The 19674-nt window shown below is 28.5% G+C and overlaps 1 protein-coding gene across 1 annotated transcript; it reads right to left on the minus strand.

Annotated features, from left to right (window-relative positions):
- Positions 1–3115: 3115 nt before the first annotated feature.
- Positions 3116–11361, minus strand: LOC107648417 (triacylglycerol lipase 2-like). The gene is made up of 9 exons (XM_088491587.1): positions 11209–11361; positions 8941–9057; positions 6934–7074; positions 6646–6756; positions 5154–5297; positions 4579–4619; positions 4157–4236; positions 3534–3629; positions 3116–3438 (listed from the first exon to the last, which is right to left on the minus strand). The coding sequence occupies exons 1-9, from the start codon at positions 11359–11361 to the stop codon at positions 3116–3118; spliced, it is 1206 nt and encodes a 401-aa protein (XP_088347713.1).
- Between the last annotated feature and the right edge of the window lie 8313 nt (positions 11362–19674).

The following is a 19674-nucleotide window of genomic DNA, read 5'->3' on the forward strand; positions in this document are numbered from 1 at the left end:
TAATTTTGGAAATGTTTGATTTTAGAAAAGATTCAAAATTAGGATTTGGTTTGATTTTGGAAAGGATTTGATATTTGAAGCTAGTTGGGAACGGGTGGAAAATGTGACTTTGATGGACCTGTAAGGGTGGCATAGTCTGAATTTTAGAGGAGATGCTGCCAAAATTTTTATGAAAACTGGAGACTTCGTTTAAAATGGTTATTTAGAAAGATTTAGACTTTTAAGAATTTTATAATTTGAATTTTGGAGTTATTAAGAAAATGGTTACGTTTTAGAGTTTAATTTATTTAGAAAATAATGAATTATGTTTTGAATATGAATTATTGAAGAAAGTAATAAGAGGTATGACGAGAATGAGTGTGAGAATGAAGATTGATTTTTTAGTATGATTTTTTGAATAATTGAATGATAATGAGAATAAATGTGAAAAATGAATTGAATTTATTTGAGATGCATGGGCAGTAGCAAGGATTGTGGTTCGTCCCTCTTGCTCCAGGTCAGTGATTCTGACGCCTAGGTAGTAGCAGCAGTAGTAGATTATTCCACTTACTCTAGGTTGAGCTTTTAAACACCCAGAAAATCCAGAGGCAATCCTAGAACACCGACACTCAGATTATAAAACTTAAGAAACTAAAACAGAAACCATAAACAGGGGTAGTTCTCTAAGGTTCTAAACTTAGTCAAATTCTAATCAAAATCCAAAATCCTCAATCCTCAATCCTCAGTCATTCAAATCATTTTCAGTGTCAAATTATTTCAAAATCAATATCAACCATTTTCATACTATACTAAATACTCTCCAGCCTTTCCAGTCACATATATCTCATTTAATTACAAATCATCCTTACTTCATCATCATCATCAAATCAAGTAGCCCCTTCTTCAACTCCAAGTTACTTCTCCTTCCTAACTTCATCTCATTAATAAGCATATTACTAAAGTCTAGGGGCTAAAAGTGTAAAAATAGAGGTTTAGAGGTTTGAAATTAAGCTTTAAGACACAAAATTCATTTTTGCTAAAAACAGGGGTCACGCGTATGCGTGGGCCATGCGTACACGTGGGGTGCAATTTTTCCATCTCACATACGCATTGCTTGGTCCGCGTACGCATGCATGCTAGACAGAAATGCCCATCCGTGCATTCTTGTTTTGGCTTGTTATAGGACAGGCATACATCATTTGTATTGTTTGAATTATTTCGGCTTATTATTCTTGTTTTGGCTTGATTGATTGTGCATATTAAATGTATATGTGCTAAATGCTTTACTTGAATTCTATTTGTATATTATTTATCTGCTTTGTTTGTGTTTGAACACTTGAGAGATCCTTTATACTGGCGTTGGTTGACGCTGAGAGCTGGTTTCTATTCTGTTTGGAGAGTTATGAAAAGACGAAAAATATTGAATTAGATTTAGATTCCCTTATAATAGTTGCCTAAATATGAATTAGTGAGAAACTATAATGGATAATATGATGTATAGAGCTTAAGATTGTTTAGTGAGTTTCTGTTGCCTTATATATGCAGTATCTATTTGGCACTTTTACTGACTGAAAACTCATGGGTCGGGGATTCTCATTCCGTATATATATCTCTTGTTTTTCATATGCAGATCCTGGTGCTCAGCAGTGAGCTGCGATTCATCTGGGAGACGGCGAAGTTTACTGAACTTCTGTTTTACATTTTGTTTAGAATCTCTCCTTACTTATTTTGAAAAACTTATATATATATATATATATATATATATATATATATATATATATATATATATATATATATATATATATATATATATATATATATATATATATATATATATATATATATATCTTTTGGAACTTTCCTATAGAAGCCTTGATGTATATTTTAGAAGAGAAAGAAAATAATGTTGTCAACTGGTTTTTTATTACTATAACCCTAGCCGACCTAAATTTCGCAGGTCGTGACTAGTGGCTATTATATATATATATATATATACCTTGTCTTTATCTTATTCTTCTTTAATGTTTAATTTTATTTTCACTTTCCGAATGCGCCTTATTCTTTTTCATCGATACGCGAGTGTTTCCGTTCACGATTTTACTTTTACTTTTTTTCAAGCTTCTCGTTTAATAATTCCTTTGAAATATATATGTATTATAAATTCACCTTGAGGCGTACCACCTTATTATCATTGACTTATGACTCAAGCATAAGGATTTGAATGTTAGGATGTTATAATGCTGCTGGAATTTCAACGGTCCTCACAGACAGCGCCAATGTACAAAACTGTACCAATCGAATACGAGATGGAACTTCCTTAGTTGATGATAGCATCCGTTGGTCCGGCAGGATGACGAGGCTGAATTCAGGGAGCGTGAGGGTGGTACCTGCAAAGGCACTCTAACGTCCAAGTCAGAAAATTAGAGAGGTAAAAGATGAGTGTGTAGAGTTGAATGATCATACTTGAGAAGAGCAATTAAATTCTCTTTTGTAAAAAGTGTAAATTATCTTATCTGTTAGAGAGATTCCGCCATTCCAAAATTTAACAGGTTTGTTGGGATTTGGGGCTCGCTTAGATGAGCAGTTAGTTGAGGGCCCATGGAATCCGGGAGATTGGATCTGTAACAAATTTATTTTACACAAAAAGAGAGTATTAAAATATTGGTTAAGTTTTCTTTGTCTGATTTTAAAGTTATAGTGATGTTATATTAAGCTGCATATGTTATGTTCTTTGAGTGCGGCTCTCTTCTGGACTTGTGCTAGTGCAAATATTTATGCACAGGATTTTTTTACACAATTAATTGATTTAAAAAAATTATATATGAATCAAAAACCTTTTAAAAAAATGAACAAATAAACTATACTAATTTGAATTTGATTGATAACTTAACATGGTTGACAACATAATATATTAAATAAAAAAATAGGGTGTTTTCATTTTAAAATTTAATATGAAAGATCTAAAATATATATTCACATAATATGACACACACCATCATATATCATTTTGCACCAATCATTATTGCGTAATACAAATTTAATCATTAGATAACTTATATTCAAATCGGTGATGATATATTAATATATAGGCTAATAGCCTAGTACATGGAATGTTTCCCCTCCCTGTAAGATTTAATTAATTAAATCTGTTGAAAAATGAAATGACAGCATTGTACACTATGTCTTTGGCATTGACCCCCATAATGAAATCAACATGAGCATAGTCTTTGATAAACTGAACACTAAGCTTATCAACATCATGAAACTTTAGAGAATCAAGTAAAGTTTGCACATCAAGAACATCAGAAAGAGCATCTCGACCACCATAGCTGAGAAATAGAGGTAGGTCATGAGGGATATTAGATAGGTTGTAAATTGGAGGGGATGCTTTTCCATAGATTCTAATATTTTGGTCTCCTCTCCCATAATTAAACTTTGCCACAACCCCACTTCTAACAACTGCAAAAAATAGTTCACAAATATTTAATCATTGGTAGATTAAAATTCACAAATTATTTATGGTAGTATGTAATTACTAATGAACTACGACGTACTCTGGGCAAAGTGTATCAAATTCTTTGTTGATGTTGACTGAGGTTCATTCTTCAAGAATAGACTAACAGCTGAAGAATTGAGGCAACAATTATTACCTGAAAAAAAAATTGAGTGTAGATAGTTATTAAAATGCTATGTCTAATTCAAATTCATTACCATGCATTTGTGTATATTTAATTATTTATATTTATGGTTTTATATATTTTTTTTCTAACAAAATAATAATTAACCAACAAAACTAATGAATATTTTATTATATAATAATTAGACTCCTTATATTCCAATAATCAAGTCTTTTAACACCATATAATCAAATTTCTTATGAATATAAAAAATTAGTTATTTCTGTTTTTTTTTTATATTTCTATTGTGAATTTATCATAAATATAAATCTAATTTGATTGTATTATTTCTGAAGTTTTGTAATAAGTGTAAATCAAATTACTTATTTATAAAACTTAATTAAAAAAGTCAATATATGATTATTTTATATTTAATATATATTTATGTACAAATAACTCATTTTTAGTGACAATGTAATATAATTAATTTTTTTTAATTATTTCTATTCTATCCAGTGGTTGAAATCAAATTATCAATAGAGTATGGTCAAGGTCAAAACCGGTTATAGCAGTGAACAAGTCGGAACAATCAACTCCAGGCTGAGCGCAAAGTTGGTTGAGAAAGGATTGAAAAGGTATCCTATTAAAAAATTAAAAATTAAAAATTAAAAATGCATTATACAACACACATAAAAGTTAAAAAAAAATACATCTTAAAAGACAATAAAAAATAATTTAAAAATCACTTTTTTTTTTTAATTTTGTAATTACCTTGTATTTTATTTTGTGTTATTTAATTAATGTTAAAATAATTAAATAACATAAACATATAAATGTATAAATAAATTGAATTAAATAATTTTTGGTTATTATGTCTTTAATATAATAAAAAATAAATAAATTATATTACATGCATGAAACGTGATAGAGTTGAAGTATACATAACCAGACGGCTATTTTTGTTTTGTTCTTAACTTCTTACCCTCTTGTACTGAATTCCGCTATCCCCAATGTTTTTATGAGCTATTGGGCAAAAGAGTCAAAGACAAAAACAAGGTCATTTTATCATCTGTACAATGTTATATAAGTTATATAAAATTCATAAAATTAAACAGGAAAACAAAATTTCTTTTATGCCCTTTACAATAGGTAGTTATATGTCATAAAATACGAGAGAAATATTAGAGGATTATCAAAATTTATTATTTTTTAGTTATTAATTAATTATTAATATTTAAAAATATAGAATAAAATATATTATTAAATTATTAGACTAAAAAAATTAAAAAAAAGTTGAATTAATGATTAAGTAATGACTAAAAATAATAAATTCTAATAATTTTTTTATAAAAAAAATTATGGTACATATTACTATAAATAAAATTTAGTATATATCTGTAAATTAATGCATTTAGCTATAGTGTTTATTTGAATAAATTAATAAAACAAAAGAAGAAACAATTTTTTATGATAGTAAATAAAAGATAAATAAGGGAGATGTATGTTGATGAGTATTGAGAATGAATTAATTGTTATGGTCTATGAATATTAAGTTACCTGATCAAGAAATAACCTATCTGCAACATTTAATAGTTCAGAGGTCATATGACTCAAATAGGCTACTGGGCTCAATAATGCCGCTGATTTCAGTTTATTCACCAATTTCCCTTCCGAGAAGGAAGTCAAAGCTATCAATGTTCCCTGCCAAACATGCTCTTTAATTTCTAGTTTCAGATCAATTCAATAATCTTGATTTTAAATTTCCCACACAATACTATTGTTATTCTATGTGATTATTTATTCTCATCACGATATCCAGGGCTGTTGTAATCATTTTTAAATTTGTTTCAATTTAATAATCTGTGTCATTTTCACAATTCCAAGTACACTAAGTCACTAATAACCGCCAAATTCTTAGGCTCAGGTTGGATAAATAACTTAATTAAGTTACTTTTGAAGAAATAGTTTAAATAATAAATACTTATATTAAAAGTAGTTTATAAATAAGTTATTTTGTATTTGATTTTTTAGTTCTAAAAGTACTTATTTTAAGAAAAAAATAATAAAAAAAATTTTATTAGGAGAGAAGTCATTTTTTTAACTTCTCCTTAAGCACCAAAATAGCTTTTTAGAAAGTTATAATTTTATTTTAAAAATTGTACCAGACATTAATACTACACTTTTTTATAAGTTAAAAATTAAAAAAAGTCACTTATGAACCTATCCAATCTAAATGGATAGTTAATAATTAAGATGAATAAATTAGTAATAAACAGAGTTATTTTGGTAAAAAAATTGTAATTATAGATTTTAATGAATTTGTAAAACTGTAAATAGTCAAAATGATAGATGTAATTAATTAAACCGTGTTCTAAATATATTGTTCAAAAATTAAAAAATTTAATATATTAAAATTTAAAGTTTATACATTTTCAATATTTTATTCACAATATCAATAAAAAGTGCCACATTGACAATACAAATTATAAAAAAATAATTTTTAAATTAATAGTAATCGAATTTTTATAATAAATTTATTTTTAATTGCTATTTCTAAAATATTCAAATTTAAAATAAAAATAATTTCGAATAATTAACTGATATTAATAAAAAAATTAACTCCATCACTTTTCAAAATAGGTAACATAACTAAATTCAAAGTTGAAAGAGTTTAAGTCTTCTAAAGTAAAAAAAAAAAATAATAAAATAAAAAATTAATTATTATTAAATTTATAATTTTTATAAAATATATATTTTATAATTATATTGTATGTAAATTAAAATGACTTACTATAAAATCAATCACTAATATAAAATATATATTAAAATATTAAATATTTTAAAAATAAACTAAACAACACATATATTTATATCCAAATACATAATAATTAATTTTAACGTATAAATAATATTTTTAATATTTTATTATTTTAATTTAATAATAATTAATTTTCTATTTTATTACTTTATTAAGTTTTTACTTAAAAAAATCTGGAAGGAAGCTGAAGTAAAAGTAAGGAAGCAAGAAAGAAAGTAGGTGATGTAGTACCTGTGAATGGCCGATGTAATGAATCTTTTGTCCTGTTTGGTTGGACACATACTCCACAACAGCACGTAGATCATACCTACCCAGTTCTTCCCACGACCAATTCCAGTACGCCTGTGTTGTCATTCAGAAAATTAACATTAGGTTTAAACTATATTTTCTATTTTTATATTTTAAAAAATTTTATGAGTGATTTAAATAGTAAGACATTTAAATAATATTAGTTTAAAGTTAAGAAATAGTAGTATCCAAGTTAAGAAATAAAAAGAGGAGAGAAAGAAGAAAGTAAACCGGAGTAGAAGGGTCCAATGAGATATGGCGGCGGCTGAATCTGGTGCCTCTGGTGTTAGAAATCCAAACATCGAAGCCGTTATCAGCTAATATCAGTGGCAAATTTTGCTCTGGACCGTTCAAAAGCCATGTCATTCCGTCCTGCACCCACGTATACATATACTTTATTATATATTTATTTATTTATTTCTTAAATTTTATCATTTTATGGATAATATTTTTATGATAACATCTTCACAGAAAGATAGCAGTGTAAATTATTAAATAAGTTAATATATTTGATTAAATATATTTAATTAACTATTTAAGAGTTTATAATATTATTTTTATATAAAGATGTTATTATATGTGTATTCTTTTTATTTTAATGCACAAATAACATAATAACGGGCATTGAGACGGTACATAATGTGCTGCATTATTTTTTTTTTTTTTAGAGTAAAAGAGATAATAAAAAAATTACTATAAATAATTTAGAATTATTTTATGTAATATTTATTAATTATCAGTAAAATAATTATATAATTCAGATGTACAAATATGTATTACAAATATTATGAATATTATATTATATAAAATAATTTTAAATATAATAGATGTTGTGTGTAACGAACATAATCAATTGAAAGTAAAAGACCAATATATATATGTGGGACTATAATAGATTTGATTAAATTATTATTTAATAAATTTTAATTATTAATTTTATATAAAAATAATTATATATAAATTTTTATTAGAAATTATAGAATACATTAATCAGGATAAATTATTTAAATAAACTAATTGAATACAAAAATTATTAGATTATTCTAAATAAAAAATAATATTTTTATTCTCTCATTTTTTTATATAAATCATGGGTCTACTATTAATTTAAAAAAATATATATAAAACTATGATAATTATTACAATTCATGCATTGATATTCTGCAGTGTCTAAATTCTTCCTCTAAAGTCAGTAGCAAATTATAAGGAACAAAAAAAAATTAAATACAACAAGAACAAAATTAAAAAATAGTAAAAATTAACCAAATTCAACTAATAATATAAATGCAAAATTTTTATATTTTAGATACGTAATTTTTAAAAATTTTAACATTTAAAATTCTTATTAACTAAATTCTATCATTTCTCTAATAAGAACGGCCATTTGTCTACACATCTATGTACTATAAGTAATATTAGGAAGTTAATCTTTTTCAGATAAGATCAGTCAATTTTTTTAACGTTATTTTATTTATTTTAAATTTTAGACTTTAAATTATAAAATTTTAATTTTAAATTCTAAATTATAAACTCTAAATTTTAAATCGTTAAAATAATTTAACTTAAAAAGACTAATATTAATCAATTAAAAATTAATTTTCTATTTTCTATAATTTTTTCATATATTAGATAGATGTAACTCAAGAAGTTGTGGTTCAACCTCGTTATTACCGCATAACGCCAACTGGTAATTTTAGTAAAAATCTGAAATTCAGTTTTCTGAATAGATAGAAATATAGAATATTATAAGTTTCATCCAAATGCACATTTGACCTTAGCTCGTATGTCTGAAACTATATATATACTTTTCGATAATAATTTGAACACGTATATCTTAATAAGTTCATATTATGTGAAATTAGTTATCGCGCTAATAACCAGCATTTTCCACAAAAACTAATATACATATTTACGTAATTAATCTTCACACTTTTTTTTTTTACCAGATAGGAGACTCGAACCCGTAACCTCTTAATTGAGTATGAAGAGACTATGCCATTTAAGCTATAACTCATTGGCTAATTAAACTTCACTTTAAAATAATAATCTCACTAACATATTTATAATGACACACTTAAAATTAAACTCTAGCAAATACAATGCAGTATGATGTCAATATATATTTTGCTAATAAAAAAATTTATGTGAATTGACACGTTATATATGCATCATAGGCAAATAAAGAGTCGTAATAATTCAAGAATAATATATAGTAGGGTGTTTATTGTGTGCACTTACCACTAATATTCCATGCTGAATTATCACTGGCTGCTTATTATTATTATTATTCCCATTGCCATTTCTACCTTCTGGGATTCTTTGGACGCTAAGAATGTACCCATCTGCAGTTGTAACCTGTGAAAAAAAAAAAGAAAAAAAGAAGAAGATATAATCCAATTAACGTTTACCAAAAATAGTAGTTTCTTTCAAGTTAATAAATAACCTCTGTCTCCCACAATTTTAACATAACCATCACAATTCACAAATATACACTACAAAACGTTAAAATTAACGAAATTTTCCTCCTTAAAAATATGTGGTCAAAAAACTTAACTTTAAAACACATCTAACAAAGAACTAACCCTAAAAATATGTAGTCAAAGAGGTTTTTACGAAAAAATATCTATTAATTTTAGGAAAATATATTTTGTTAATTTTAATATTTTTGACATAAAAATGATCTAATTACAAAATTAAAAAGAATGTAAAAATTTAATTAAGAAAATATATATATAAAAATTTAATTATAAATTTAGTAAAATTATAAGAACTAATAAAATAATTAAACTTTTAAAGTAATAACATATTATTTTTAACAAAAATTAAAGACTAATTTGTTATTTCTTAAAAAGAATTGTAGATGATTTAAAAGAAATATGAGATTCATTTTTTTTTAAAAAATAAATTTATTTAAAAATTTAATCTTAATACCTTGTCAGCATAAATTAATTTTACATATGCATTTAATTGTATAATGCCAAGTTAAAAAAAATAATTATTTTTTATATTAACTATATAAATAGTTATTTAAAAATAAATATTATTGAATAATTAAATAAAATATTTTATATTTTCAGTATATTAAAATTAAATTTTTTATTTAGTATAAAAATTATTAAAAGATAATTCAAAATTTAAAACAAATGCAAGAAAAAACACTATAATAGGACATGTCATCAAGTCATGCATTGCATATTTGCATGTTACCCTAGGAAGGACAATGACTTCATGGGGAAGGACAAAGAAACTTTAGATTGCACAAATGTTATTTGGTTTGGATTTGGTTTCACTACAATAATATAGACTATTTTTAAGAATTATTATGTGTCAAGAAAAAATTAAAATTCGTCAAAAAAATAAATTTTGACACTATTTTAACTATGAAAATATGTTAATAAAAGTTTTGTCAAAAATAGTATTTTTAACATATAAGTAATTGCAAAAAAAGTTTAAATCTTATTTTGATAAATATTGGAAATCAAAAATAATTTGTTAGAAAAATTTGAGAATATATTTTTTGTGATACTTATTAATCGTCAAAAATACTATTTATTTTGATACTTATTGACCATAAAAAATTCTCAACAAAAAGTTTTTAATAAAAAATGAGATGAGATCTTGAAACTGAAGAATAAACTGAGATTTTGAAGATGATAAACGAGTAGTATAATCCCAAACTGAGAGCAGTCTGATGCCAAAATTGACGGAGCTCAACGAAAAAAAAAGAAATAATGGAGTATGTTGAAAACAAATGAGTGTCAAAATTGAGGAATAATTTTCTACAATCAAATTATAAATAAAAAAACATAAAAAATTTAACATTTATGATATTTGTCAAAAATATATATTAATTTTTACACTTAACTATGACTGTTAAAAAAATTATGTTAAAATAACTCTCTTTTTTTGTAGTGTTTATTATGGCTGCCAAAATTTAATCATAAATTGATGAAAGCTTATTCGATTTATTTGTTTTCACTATTTTAACATAAATTGATTCAATGCAATTCGATTTACATGTGAATGATAGAATCGAATTTACTAGATACTATTTACATAATTTAGATAAAAGATCAGACTTACATGTATTGAAATTAGAAATAAGATATCTATATAAAATTTTTCTACCATCATTTTATTAATGTAATTTATCTTAAATTTGTCTATTTTTCAAACAATAATTTTATATATATATTAATAAGACAATAAGTTATATATTATAAATTTGAATAAAATTAAAATTAATTATAAGAATTAGACTTTTATAATGTCTGAAATTTGGTTTGCTACATGTTTAACTAAATTGACTTTTATGTAGGCGAATTTCTACGTTTGACAATGGTTGAATAATGTTGCCGCTTGGCGCTTATAAAAAATGTCACCTAAAATCTAGGGCAACATTTTCAATTATATATCTAAGCTGTCGTAGTGATGTGCTATCATATAATAAGCAACGTTTTTATGGACATGTCTTTATTTTCTTAAGGCCTCTGTTGTGGTTCTTACTTGAAGTTCCTGGCACTTGTAACCATGAACAACAACAGAAGTGGCACATATGCCATCACCTAAGGAGCCACGGCTAGAGCCCTGTGCTCCTGAATGAACCACAGATGATGAAAAGAAAAATAAAAGCCACAGGGTAATAGCCAAGAGAGACATAATAATAATAATAATAAAGGTTTATTATTTTATGCTTATGAAGGTGTGGGGATAATTGAGTAGTAGAGAGAGAGAAGGGGGAGGGGTGTGTGAAATAATGAAAGAGAAATTAGGAGGACAAAGGAATGGGAAAACAGACTTCGTTTCTGATTCTCATGTGTTTCCTCTCTTTAATTTATAGGGTTTTTTTAAGGTCTAAAAGGATATGGTTTCTCTTTTCTTTGGGCGTTTTGGGAAGTTATTGAGGGGTCCACTAATATTTGGAACTTCTTCCTTAGGGCTATTGGTAACTCACAATGACTTAATTAGATTAGAGTTTAATAGATCAAAACTGTCCAACAATTAATGATTTTAAACTAAAATAATACTCCTTCTGTTTTAAATGAACAGAAAATCAATGAAGCCAGCAGTTTTATTAAAATCTGGCTAGCATTTAACCAATAAAAAAAAGTAAATAATCTTATATTATTAGATATAATCTCACATCATTAAAAATAATAATAATAGCTAATTGATAGTTATAAATTACAAAATTTACTGCTCCTAACACTCCTCTTAAATTAATTGTCTCTTCCATTTTAAACCAATATTAATTTAAATAATATTTTTTGATGGTTAACTAATCGATATTCAACAAATTTAATTGGTAAATTTTTTTTTAAAAAAATATTATCAACAAAACAGTTTTTAAATAATTTAAAAATATGACAAAAAAACAATAAATATTATATTTTTGTAAGTAACAAAAAAACTTTTATATTTAGTAAACAACTTATTCATTAATTATATTTAAATTTCTGTATCAATATTTAAATAAATATTTAAAAGATGTAAAAAAAAATTTGGAACAAATTTTTATTTCTAGATTTTTTTTATTTTTAAAAAATATGTAGTCATTCATAATAAAAAAAATTCACTTGACAAAAAATTATCAAATTTTAAGAATAAAAAAAATTATTTTTCTAATAATAATGGTAAAAATTTGCATCAAAATTTAATCATTAAAATCGTTTTTTAAATATATATTTAATATCTATTCTTTTTATCATATTTTTAAATCTTTTAAAGAGAAAGTTAAGCATCAAAGTGATCTCTGAAATTGTATTCGATACTCAAAGTGGTCTCTCAAGTTTATATTTACCTAATTTTATCTTCAAAATTACATTCCAATACTCATAATAGTTTTTCAACCAATTTTCACCTAACATTGGCCTTCAAAAAGTTGAGCGCTGACATATCAACGCTAAGGCGAAGTAAACTTTTTTTTTTTTGTAATGTGATTTCTATCCCCAATTTAAAATCTTAATCCTCAATTTATGTTTACCACCAATTGCTGTAATTAATAAGCAAAGAAAGTTATTAGTATACTTTGCCATGATTATATATATTGTTTTCTTTTCAAATTGGAAAATCAATGAGTGTGTATGTATATATAAAATAGCACAAGTATATTTAAATTTGCTAGAGTAGTGAAGAATGTCATTGTCATGCATGCACAAATACAGCTTTATTTTGGCAACTATGTATTCACTTTCAATTTTAAAATTTTCTATGACATGATTGATTATCATGAAAAAAAATGAACAAAGGTGTCAAATTGGGCACTATTTGACTTTGACCACTATCACTGTATATATATCTTGCAGGTTTTTTTTCATTCACTACATTGCATTATGTAATAATGGTGAAACCTTTTTGTTTCGATTAATAACTTTTTATTAGAAAAAATTTTGCAAAATGTTACGTATCCAATCAGGGACGAAGATAGTAAAATAATTTTACTTGTAAATAAAAAATAAAATAAATAAAAAGTGTCTCCAAAAGTCACTATAAGAAAACATCGCTATTATCATCTTTTTAGAACGTAGCAAAAAATTAAAAAGAGCACAGCAATAACTTTTTGTCATGCTTTTTTAGCTACCGTCGCGTTTTTAAAAATGTCACATCTGTAAATATGGCGGTTGTTCTATCACCATACTTTTATTGACCTTTTGTCACGCTTTTTACAGATTGCCACACTTAAAAGCATAGCCTTATGTGTCACTCTTAAAGCTTATTTAAGATCATAAATAACTTTGTTTAATTTACAAACCAAGTTAGAATTAGAGTGTTCAAAGTCTTTTGGGGTTGAGACATGTAGACAATTTCATGAAATTGTTTATTTAGAGAAGCATTATAAAAATTATATTGCTTGATTCTCCATTCCTTAGTTAAAATTATAGTGATAATGACTCTAATTGTAATTAACTGGTTTAATCATAGAAAAAAAGACTTGATCAAAGTCTACCGCTGCTAATTGAATGAAGTCTCGATATAATTGATAACCTTTCAGTATTCACACTAGAATCTTGATTAGAATTTTGTGAAGAAACAGAAACGAATGGTGCAGGAAAGGTATTTTCATCGAACACTACATCTCTTAATTAACACAATTATTTTGTCTTCTTTAGTTAAGCACTTATAACCTTTTTGTTGCATAGAATAACCAATAAAAATACATGGATAACACAAACAACCAAAAGTTTTTAGAAATGCATAACCAGGGACAATGCCAAAAAGGACTTCAAAAGGAGAAACATTCTTAAGTAAAGGTGTAGGCATTCGGTTAATTAAATACCCTGATGCAGCAAAAGTTTCATCCAAAAATGCAAGGAAAGAGCAGCAGTTGCTAAAAGAGCTAAACCTGCTGTTTTGACAATATGTTTATATATTGGACATGTAAGTCATTTTGCTAAGGAATATGTACACATGTAAGTCTATGTGTGATACCTTCTCAATAAGAAACTGCTTAAAAGCATGAGATATACATTTACCACCATTAATAGTTTGTGATGCCTTAATTAAAAGGCCTAATTATTTTTCAATATATTTTGTTTGTATTTTTTATGTTGAGTTTGAAAAAATAATAACAATAATTTAATGATGATTAAATATCATAACATTGGACTAAAAATTTAAAGTTGTGTGAATAATCTGTTTTGGCTAAATGTGCATGCCAAATTCAAAAGAAATTACAACAAGCAAAGTCCTAAAATGGCCCATGATGACCAAAAGCATTCAACTCATTTCATTTATTGATGGCTCAAAAAATAGTTGCAAATTACTATCCAAGATGAAGAGAAGCAATTCATTCTTCTATGAATCATAGCAAAGTGACCGAACTCATTTTTTCTCTAACCCACGTGAATTAGTTCTGATGGTTATCAGTGGCTAAGAGAAGGGGGGTTGAATCTTAGCCTCCTTTTTTGCTTGATAATACTTGCTAGCCTTTGAAACCACTTCTGGAAACTTTTTGTCTTTTTATCTCGTAAATAGCCACGAGACTTTTTCTTTTGTCTCGTCCCCAACTACGAGACTTTTCTTTTTGTCTCGTCAGTCAGCACGAGATATTTTCAGTTTTATCTCCTGGGCAGCAGAAATAGAAATGTAGTAGAAGAAAGAGAGAATTACATCATGATATATCCTGATTCAGCTGCTAAGTGCAAGGCAGCCTACATCCAGTCTCCATCACAATAATGATGGAATTTCACTATAATCATCCTTGATTACAAACACCAATTCTCCCTAGGAACTACCCTTCCTATCCGGGACAAGTCCAGAATCTAAACCCAAACTGAACTTGACTTGGTCACTGCCAAGCTTTCAACTGTAAAATGCTAACCCAACTTACAAGGGAATTCCCACAGAATCATGAAACACAACACAGATGTACAAAGGAACTCTAAGGACATCTATGGCTTTTTCTTTTAATTTTGCACTCTCTGCCTTTTTCTGCTCTATGGCTTTTTCATACAAACCTCATTATTTGCCTTTTCCATGATACTCAAGACATGACAAAATTAAATAGAAAAAAAAACAAAATGAAGAACATTGAAGGAGAAGAAATTCTGTTAGCTTAGAGAGCTATAGGAACTCTGTGCTCACTCTTTTCTATTCCTTAAATCAAACCCTAACTGTTCACCCTTACTTATAGTGAGAAGCCTCCAAGGTTGAAACCAAACAAACCAAGCCAATCTTCTTCTTCTTCAACTAGAACCGGTTCGGCCAGAGAGAGAGAGAGATCAGAGGAGATAACTCATGCAAAATCCAACATGCTAAATTACCTCTAGTCCTTCCTTGGTCACCAATCTTCATCGATCCGAGCCCTTCATCCTTGCCTTGCTCTCCAAGATGAACTTTTGGCCCTTGATGCTTCATGATGATGATAGCTTCATCTGCTCCAATCTCTGCCTCTTCCATCACGTAGCCACTGTAGCTACCTCCTGTGGTGGTTGAGAAGAATCAGAGACAAGCCATCCTCTCCAAGGATCTTTTTCTCTGTCCAAAATCTTCTTCAACCATTTTTGGTTTGGAGAAGCCAAGATATCTTCACAAAATCTTACTACAAGTGAATGAGAATCTTAGTCACAGCATACTTTTAGTTTGCTTTTTTTTGCTATCATTGTGATGGTCTTTGTTGCTTGTTCTTCCTTTCAGTATCTAGCCATAGCCTCCATGCTTTCTCTGTGTTTGATATGACCGAAAGAGAAGAGAGATAAATGAGAGAGAAGAAAAAGAAAACACTTAAGTGATCTTAACAAATTAATAAAAGAAATGATTTACTTTTAGTGAGGCTAGGAAAGAGAGTGAAATGAATTAAATTATTTCGAAACCCAAGCCTAGAAGCGTGTAGAGCACTTAAGGATATCACATCATTTCTTTACTTTCTCTTTCCATTTTCCAATGTCTGCATTAATTGAAATAGAACAAAATTTGAAATCCATCCAAAGGTGAGTTTGATTTCCGTGGAAGCATGAATGGATCTCCTTCTCTCTTTTTATCAATTTTGGACTAAGCTAATGGATCTTTCCATCAAAATTGATTTGGGCTAATTAAAATCAATTCTGGCCCAATAACAAGAATAATATTTCTGCCAAAACAGACAAAGCATTTTTGCATCAATGCTGAAAACACTTGGGCTTGCAAGAATTTTTCTTTTATTTTTGGCCCAATCAGAACCTGTATAGCAAAAATAAATTTTATCACCATATATGAATTAATATTTTTGCAATTAATTAAATTAATAATGTTTAGTCATCACAAATGTTATTTTAGAGTTTTCCAAACTCATCAATCTCCCCCTTGATGACAAACATTATTAAAATTGAAATGGAAAGAAATTAAAGATTGAAGTATATAATACTCCCTTTGAATATTTGAATTTCTCCCCCCTTTCTAATTGTCACATGGCTCCCCCTTAATGTATGCCTATTTTACCAAAGGAAGCTTCATACCTGTAACAATTTTTATCAAGTCTAAGGCAACAATGTTATTCAACATATTCATTATGTAATGTTGAATGGCTTGATTTATGAGCAGAACTGAATGATAATCAAAACTCATTTGTTATCAATAATTTGATTTTCTGCTCAAACATACAAAAACAACAAGGTTGATGTTTCCTGAATATTTTCCAATCAAATCAAAACAGATTGATCATAGCCAAGGAAAATTTTTCTAATCATTGATGATCATCTCAAACAATAGTAAACTTCATATTTCTCAACTTAAAGGAACTGCCAAAAATAAATCCAAAATAGCAATCATTATATCAAGGTAAGACAAATGCATCACAATTGTAATCAACCAAGCATTTTACCAAGATAAACATCAAGCAACAGCAGCAATCAAGATAAAATAAATGCATTATCAACATGCATTATCAAGCATCAACAAGGGTGATCATGAACTCTCAAAAGAATCCCTTGTTTTCTAGTTTCAATTTTCAGAACCATTCTTCCACCTTTTGGCATCAAGGGACACCTGCAAAAGGAATTTGACATAGCAACCAGAATATCCAAAATATTTCCAAAAGTATCCACAGAGTATCACAGAGTTATAGTACTAATAGTATCCAACCAAATAGAACAGAGTATCAAATTGAGCCTAAACATGTACATGCCAATATCAAATAGTAAAAGAAACAGATTAATCATCAGATAAATGAAGGTCAAATTCCTTAGCTCCTTCCTCACTAGCAACTCCCAGATCCTCCTCAAGACTCTCCAGCATCAGGCTGACCTTATCCTTGCATCTCATCCAAGCTTTTTCATTTTCATAAGCTAGCTTGCGTCCAGCCTTATGGAATTGTATCATGAGCTCTGACATATTTGAAAATTCAGTAAGAATTTCTTTGAAAGATTCAGTTGTTTTGGAGGATTCAGGCCGACTTTCATAGTCACTCTCCAAAGCCACAGATTTCTTGCCCCTGGTTCCTTTAACAGCTCCACCTCTTTTCATCATAGACACTTTGTTTTCTACAGCCTCGTTCAGGAGATCAATTTTAAAATACTAAAAAATACTTGTTAAAAATATTCCATAGGGCAGATTTGCCTTTTTGGTGCTTTTAACTGACTTCCACATGTGTCTGATCATGAGATAACCATATGATATAGGAGTAGATGTAACAAGAGCAAAAATGATGAGAGAGTCAGAGAGTGTTACTCTATTGTGGGAGCCGCTTTGAGGAGTCAGGATGTGGGTGATGATCCTGTGAAGCAGAGAGTTGGTTGGTCCGAGGGTTTTGTGGGTAGGAGTAGTTCCATCCAACCCATATAGGTTCTCACAAATGTGTTGAAGAACAACTTTATAGGTGACGCCGACCTGAGAGTCCCACTTTTCGGCCATGTATGCTCTCGGCCCCTCCTCTTTGTAGCCTAGAGCCGTTCCAATGGTTCCTGTGTCAAGAGTGATGTGAACCCTCTTTACATATAAGTGTATAGTGCCATCAATTAGTCGCATGTTGGCATAGAATTCACGAACTAAATCGGGATAGACCGGTTTCTGGATGTGGAGCAAAGGAGTCCATTGGAGAAGTTCAAAAAGAGAAGAGACATTTATCCCTTTGTTAGTGAGAGAGTCAAGGTTGACGAGATATGTGGCACAGAGATGACGCTTTTTCAGAACCTCTTTGTGGAATTCATATGAAGCACAGGAGTTGAATCTGGCAGGATCATAGTGAGAGTGTGGTTTGCTGAATTTGTTCTTGAAATTCAAGGATTCCAAGTTTGCTGGTTCCTTGGTATTGTGCAGCACGAACCCCTTTATTTTCTGAGAACTCCTTCCGGGCGTGGCTTTCTTCGGTGGAGATGGTAGTGGTGATGGAATCGGTGAGGTGTGAGATTCCTCCTCTTCTTCCACAGGAACTTTCTCTTTCTTCTTCCTTGAAGAGGTTTTCGTGGCTATGACCTTCCTTCTCATGGTGTCGGTTTGTTTTGAGGGAGGTGAGGGAGAAGATGATGATGTAGAATGAATATGGATATGGGTGTGTGATTGTGGTGTGGACGGTTTTTGAGAGAAGAGAATCCGTTCGCTTTTTCTAGGTGCAGTTTTCTTTTTCATGATGATAATGGTGAAGTGGAGTAGGAAGGGTTGATGAAGGCCGAATTGAGTGTGGGAGTGGGGAGGTTAGAGACGTAATAAATAAGGAGTGGAGAAATAATTAGAGGGAAGTTAATGACCATTAAGGAGAGGTTATTACCCAAGGAAGTTTCTCTTTTATTTGAAATAAACTGAAAAGTAGTTTTCTAGAATCAAGGGATTAGTTGAGGAGAAGGATTTGATTTGACAATAACCACTTCCAATCAAGATTTGATGAGACAACAAAGAGATTGTGATTTATGCACAAGGAAACTAACAGAACGGTCAGAGTGGGGTCAAAGAAATCTGGTGGGGCCCATGAGAATTAATATTGGTGCGGTCTCCCCCTTAAATACAGCCCTTCCAACACTCTCTGATTTTTATCTCGTCCTTTCCTATGAGACAAAACTGAGCAGAATCAAAATTTCACAAATTATCAATAGAAATTAAATCAATCATTCCCAAACTTTTTCTCAAAGTGCAGAATCTGTCTTCACAGAGGGGTTTTGTAAAAATGTCAGCAAGTTAGTCTTCAGATTTCACAAATTGAATATCAATAGTACCCTTTTGCACATATTTTCTAATGAAATGATATTTTATCTCAAAGTGCTTGGTTCTTGAGTGTAGAACAGGATTTTTTGAAATGTTTATAGCACTCATATTATCACAAAATAAGGGTATACTATTGATTTTTAATTTGTAATCTTCCAACTGCGTTTTTAACCAAATTAATTGTGAACAACATGCAGATGCGGAAATATATTCAGCTTCGGCTGTGGATAGAGCCACTGTGGCTTGCTTTTTGCTTGACCACATGTTGAGTGAGCTTCCAAGGAAGCAACACATGTCGGATATAGTCCGTCTATCCATCCTATCTCCCACATAATCTACATCACAAAACCCTACTGCACAAAA

This window comes from Arachis ipaensis, chromosome B6 (genome assembly GCF_059453495.1).
Source record: "Arachis ipaensis isolate K30076 ecotype BB chromosome B6, ASM5945349v1, whole genome shotgun sequence".
Taxonomy (NCBI): domain Eukaryota; kingdom Viridiplantae; phylum Streptophyta; class Magnoliopsida; order Fabales; family Fabaceae; genus Arachis; species Arachis ipaensis.

Coding starts and splice junctions, on each gene's coding strand:
- LOC107648417 (XM_088491587.1), bottom strand. CDS start 11,361: ATGTCTCTCTTGGCTATTACCCTGTGGCTTTTATTTTTCTTTTCATCA. Junction 3,630..4,156: donor CTTGTTCACTGCTATAACCG/GTTTTGACCTTG, acceptor TTTTTTTTTCAG/GTAATAATTGTTGCCTCAAT. Junction 3,439..3,533: donor TTTGATACACTTTGCCCAGA/GTACGTCGTAGT, acceptor TATTTTTTGCAG/TTGTTAGAAGTGGGGTTGTG.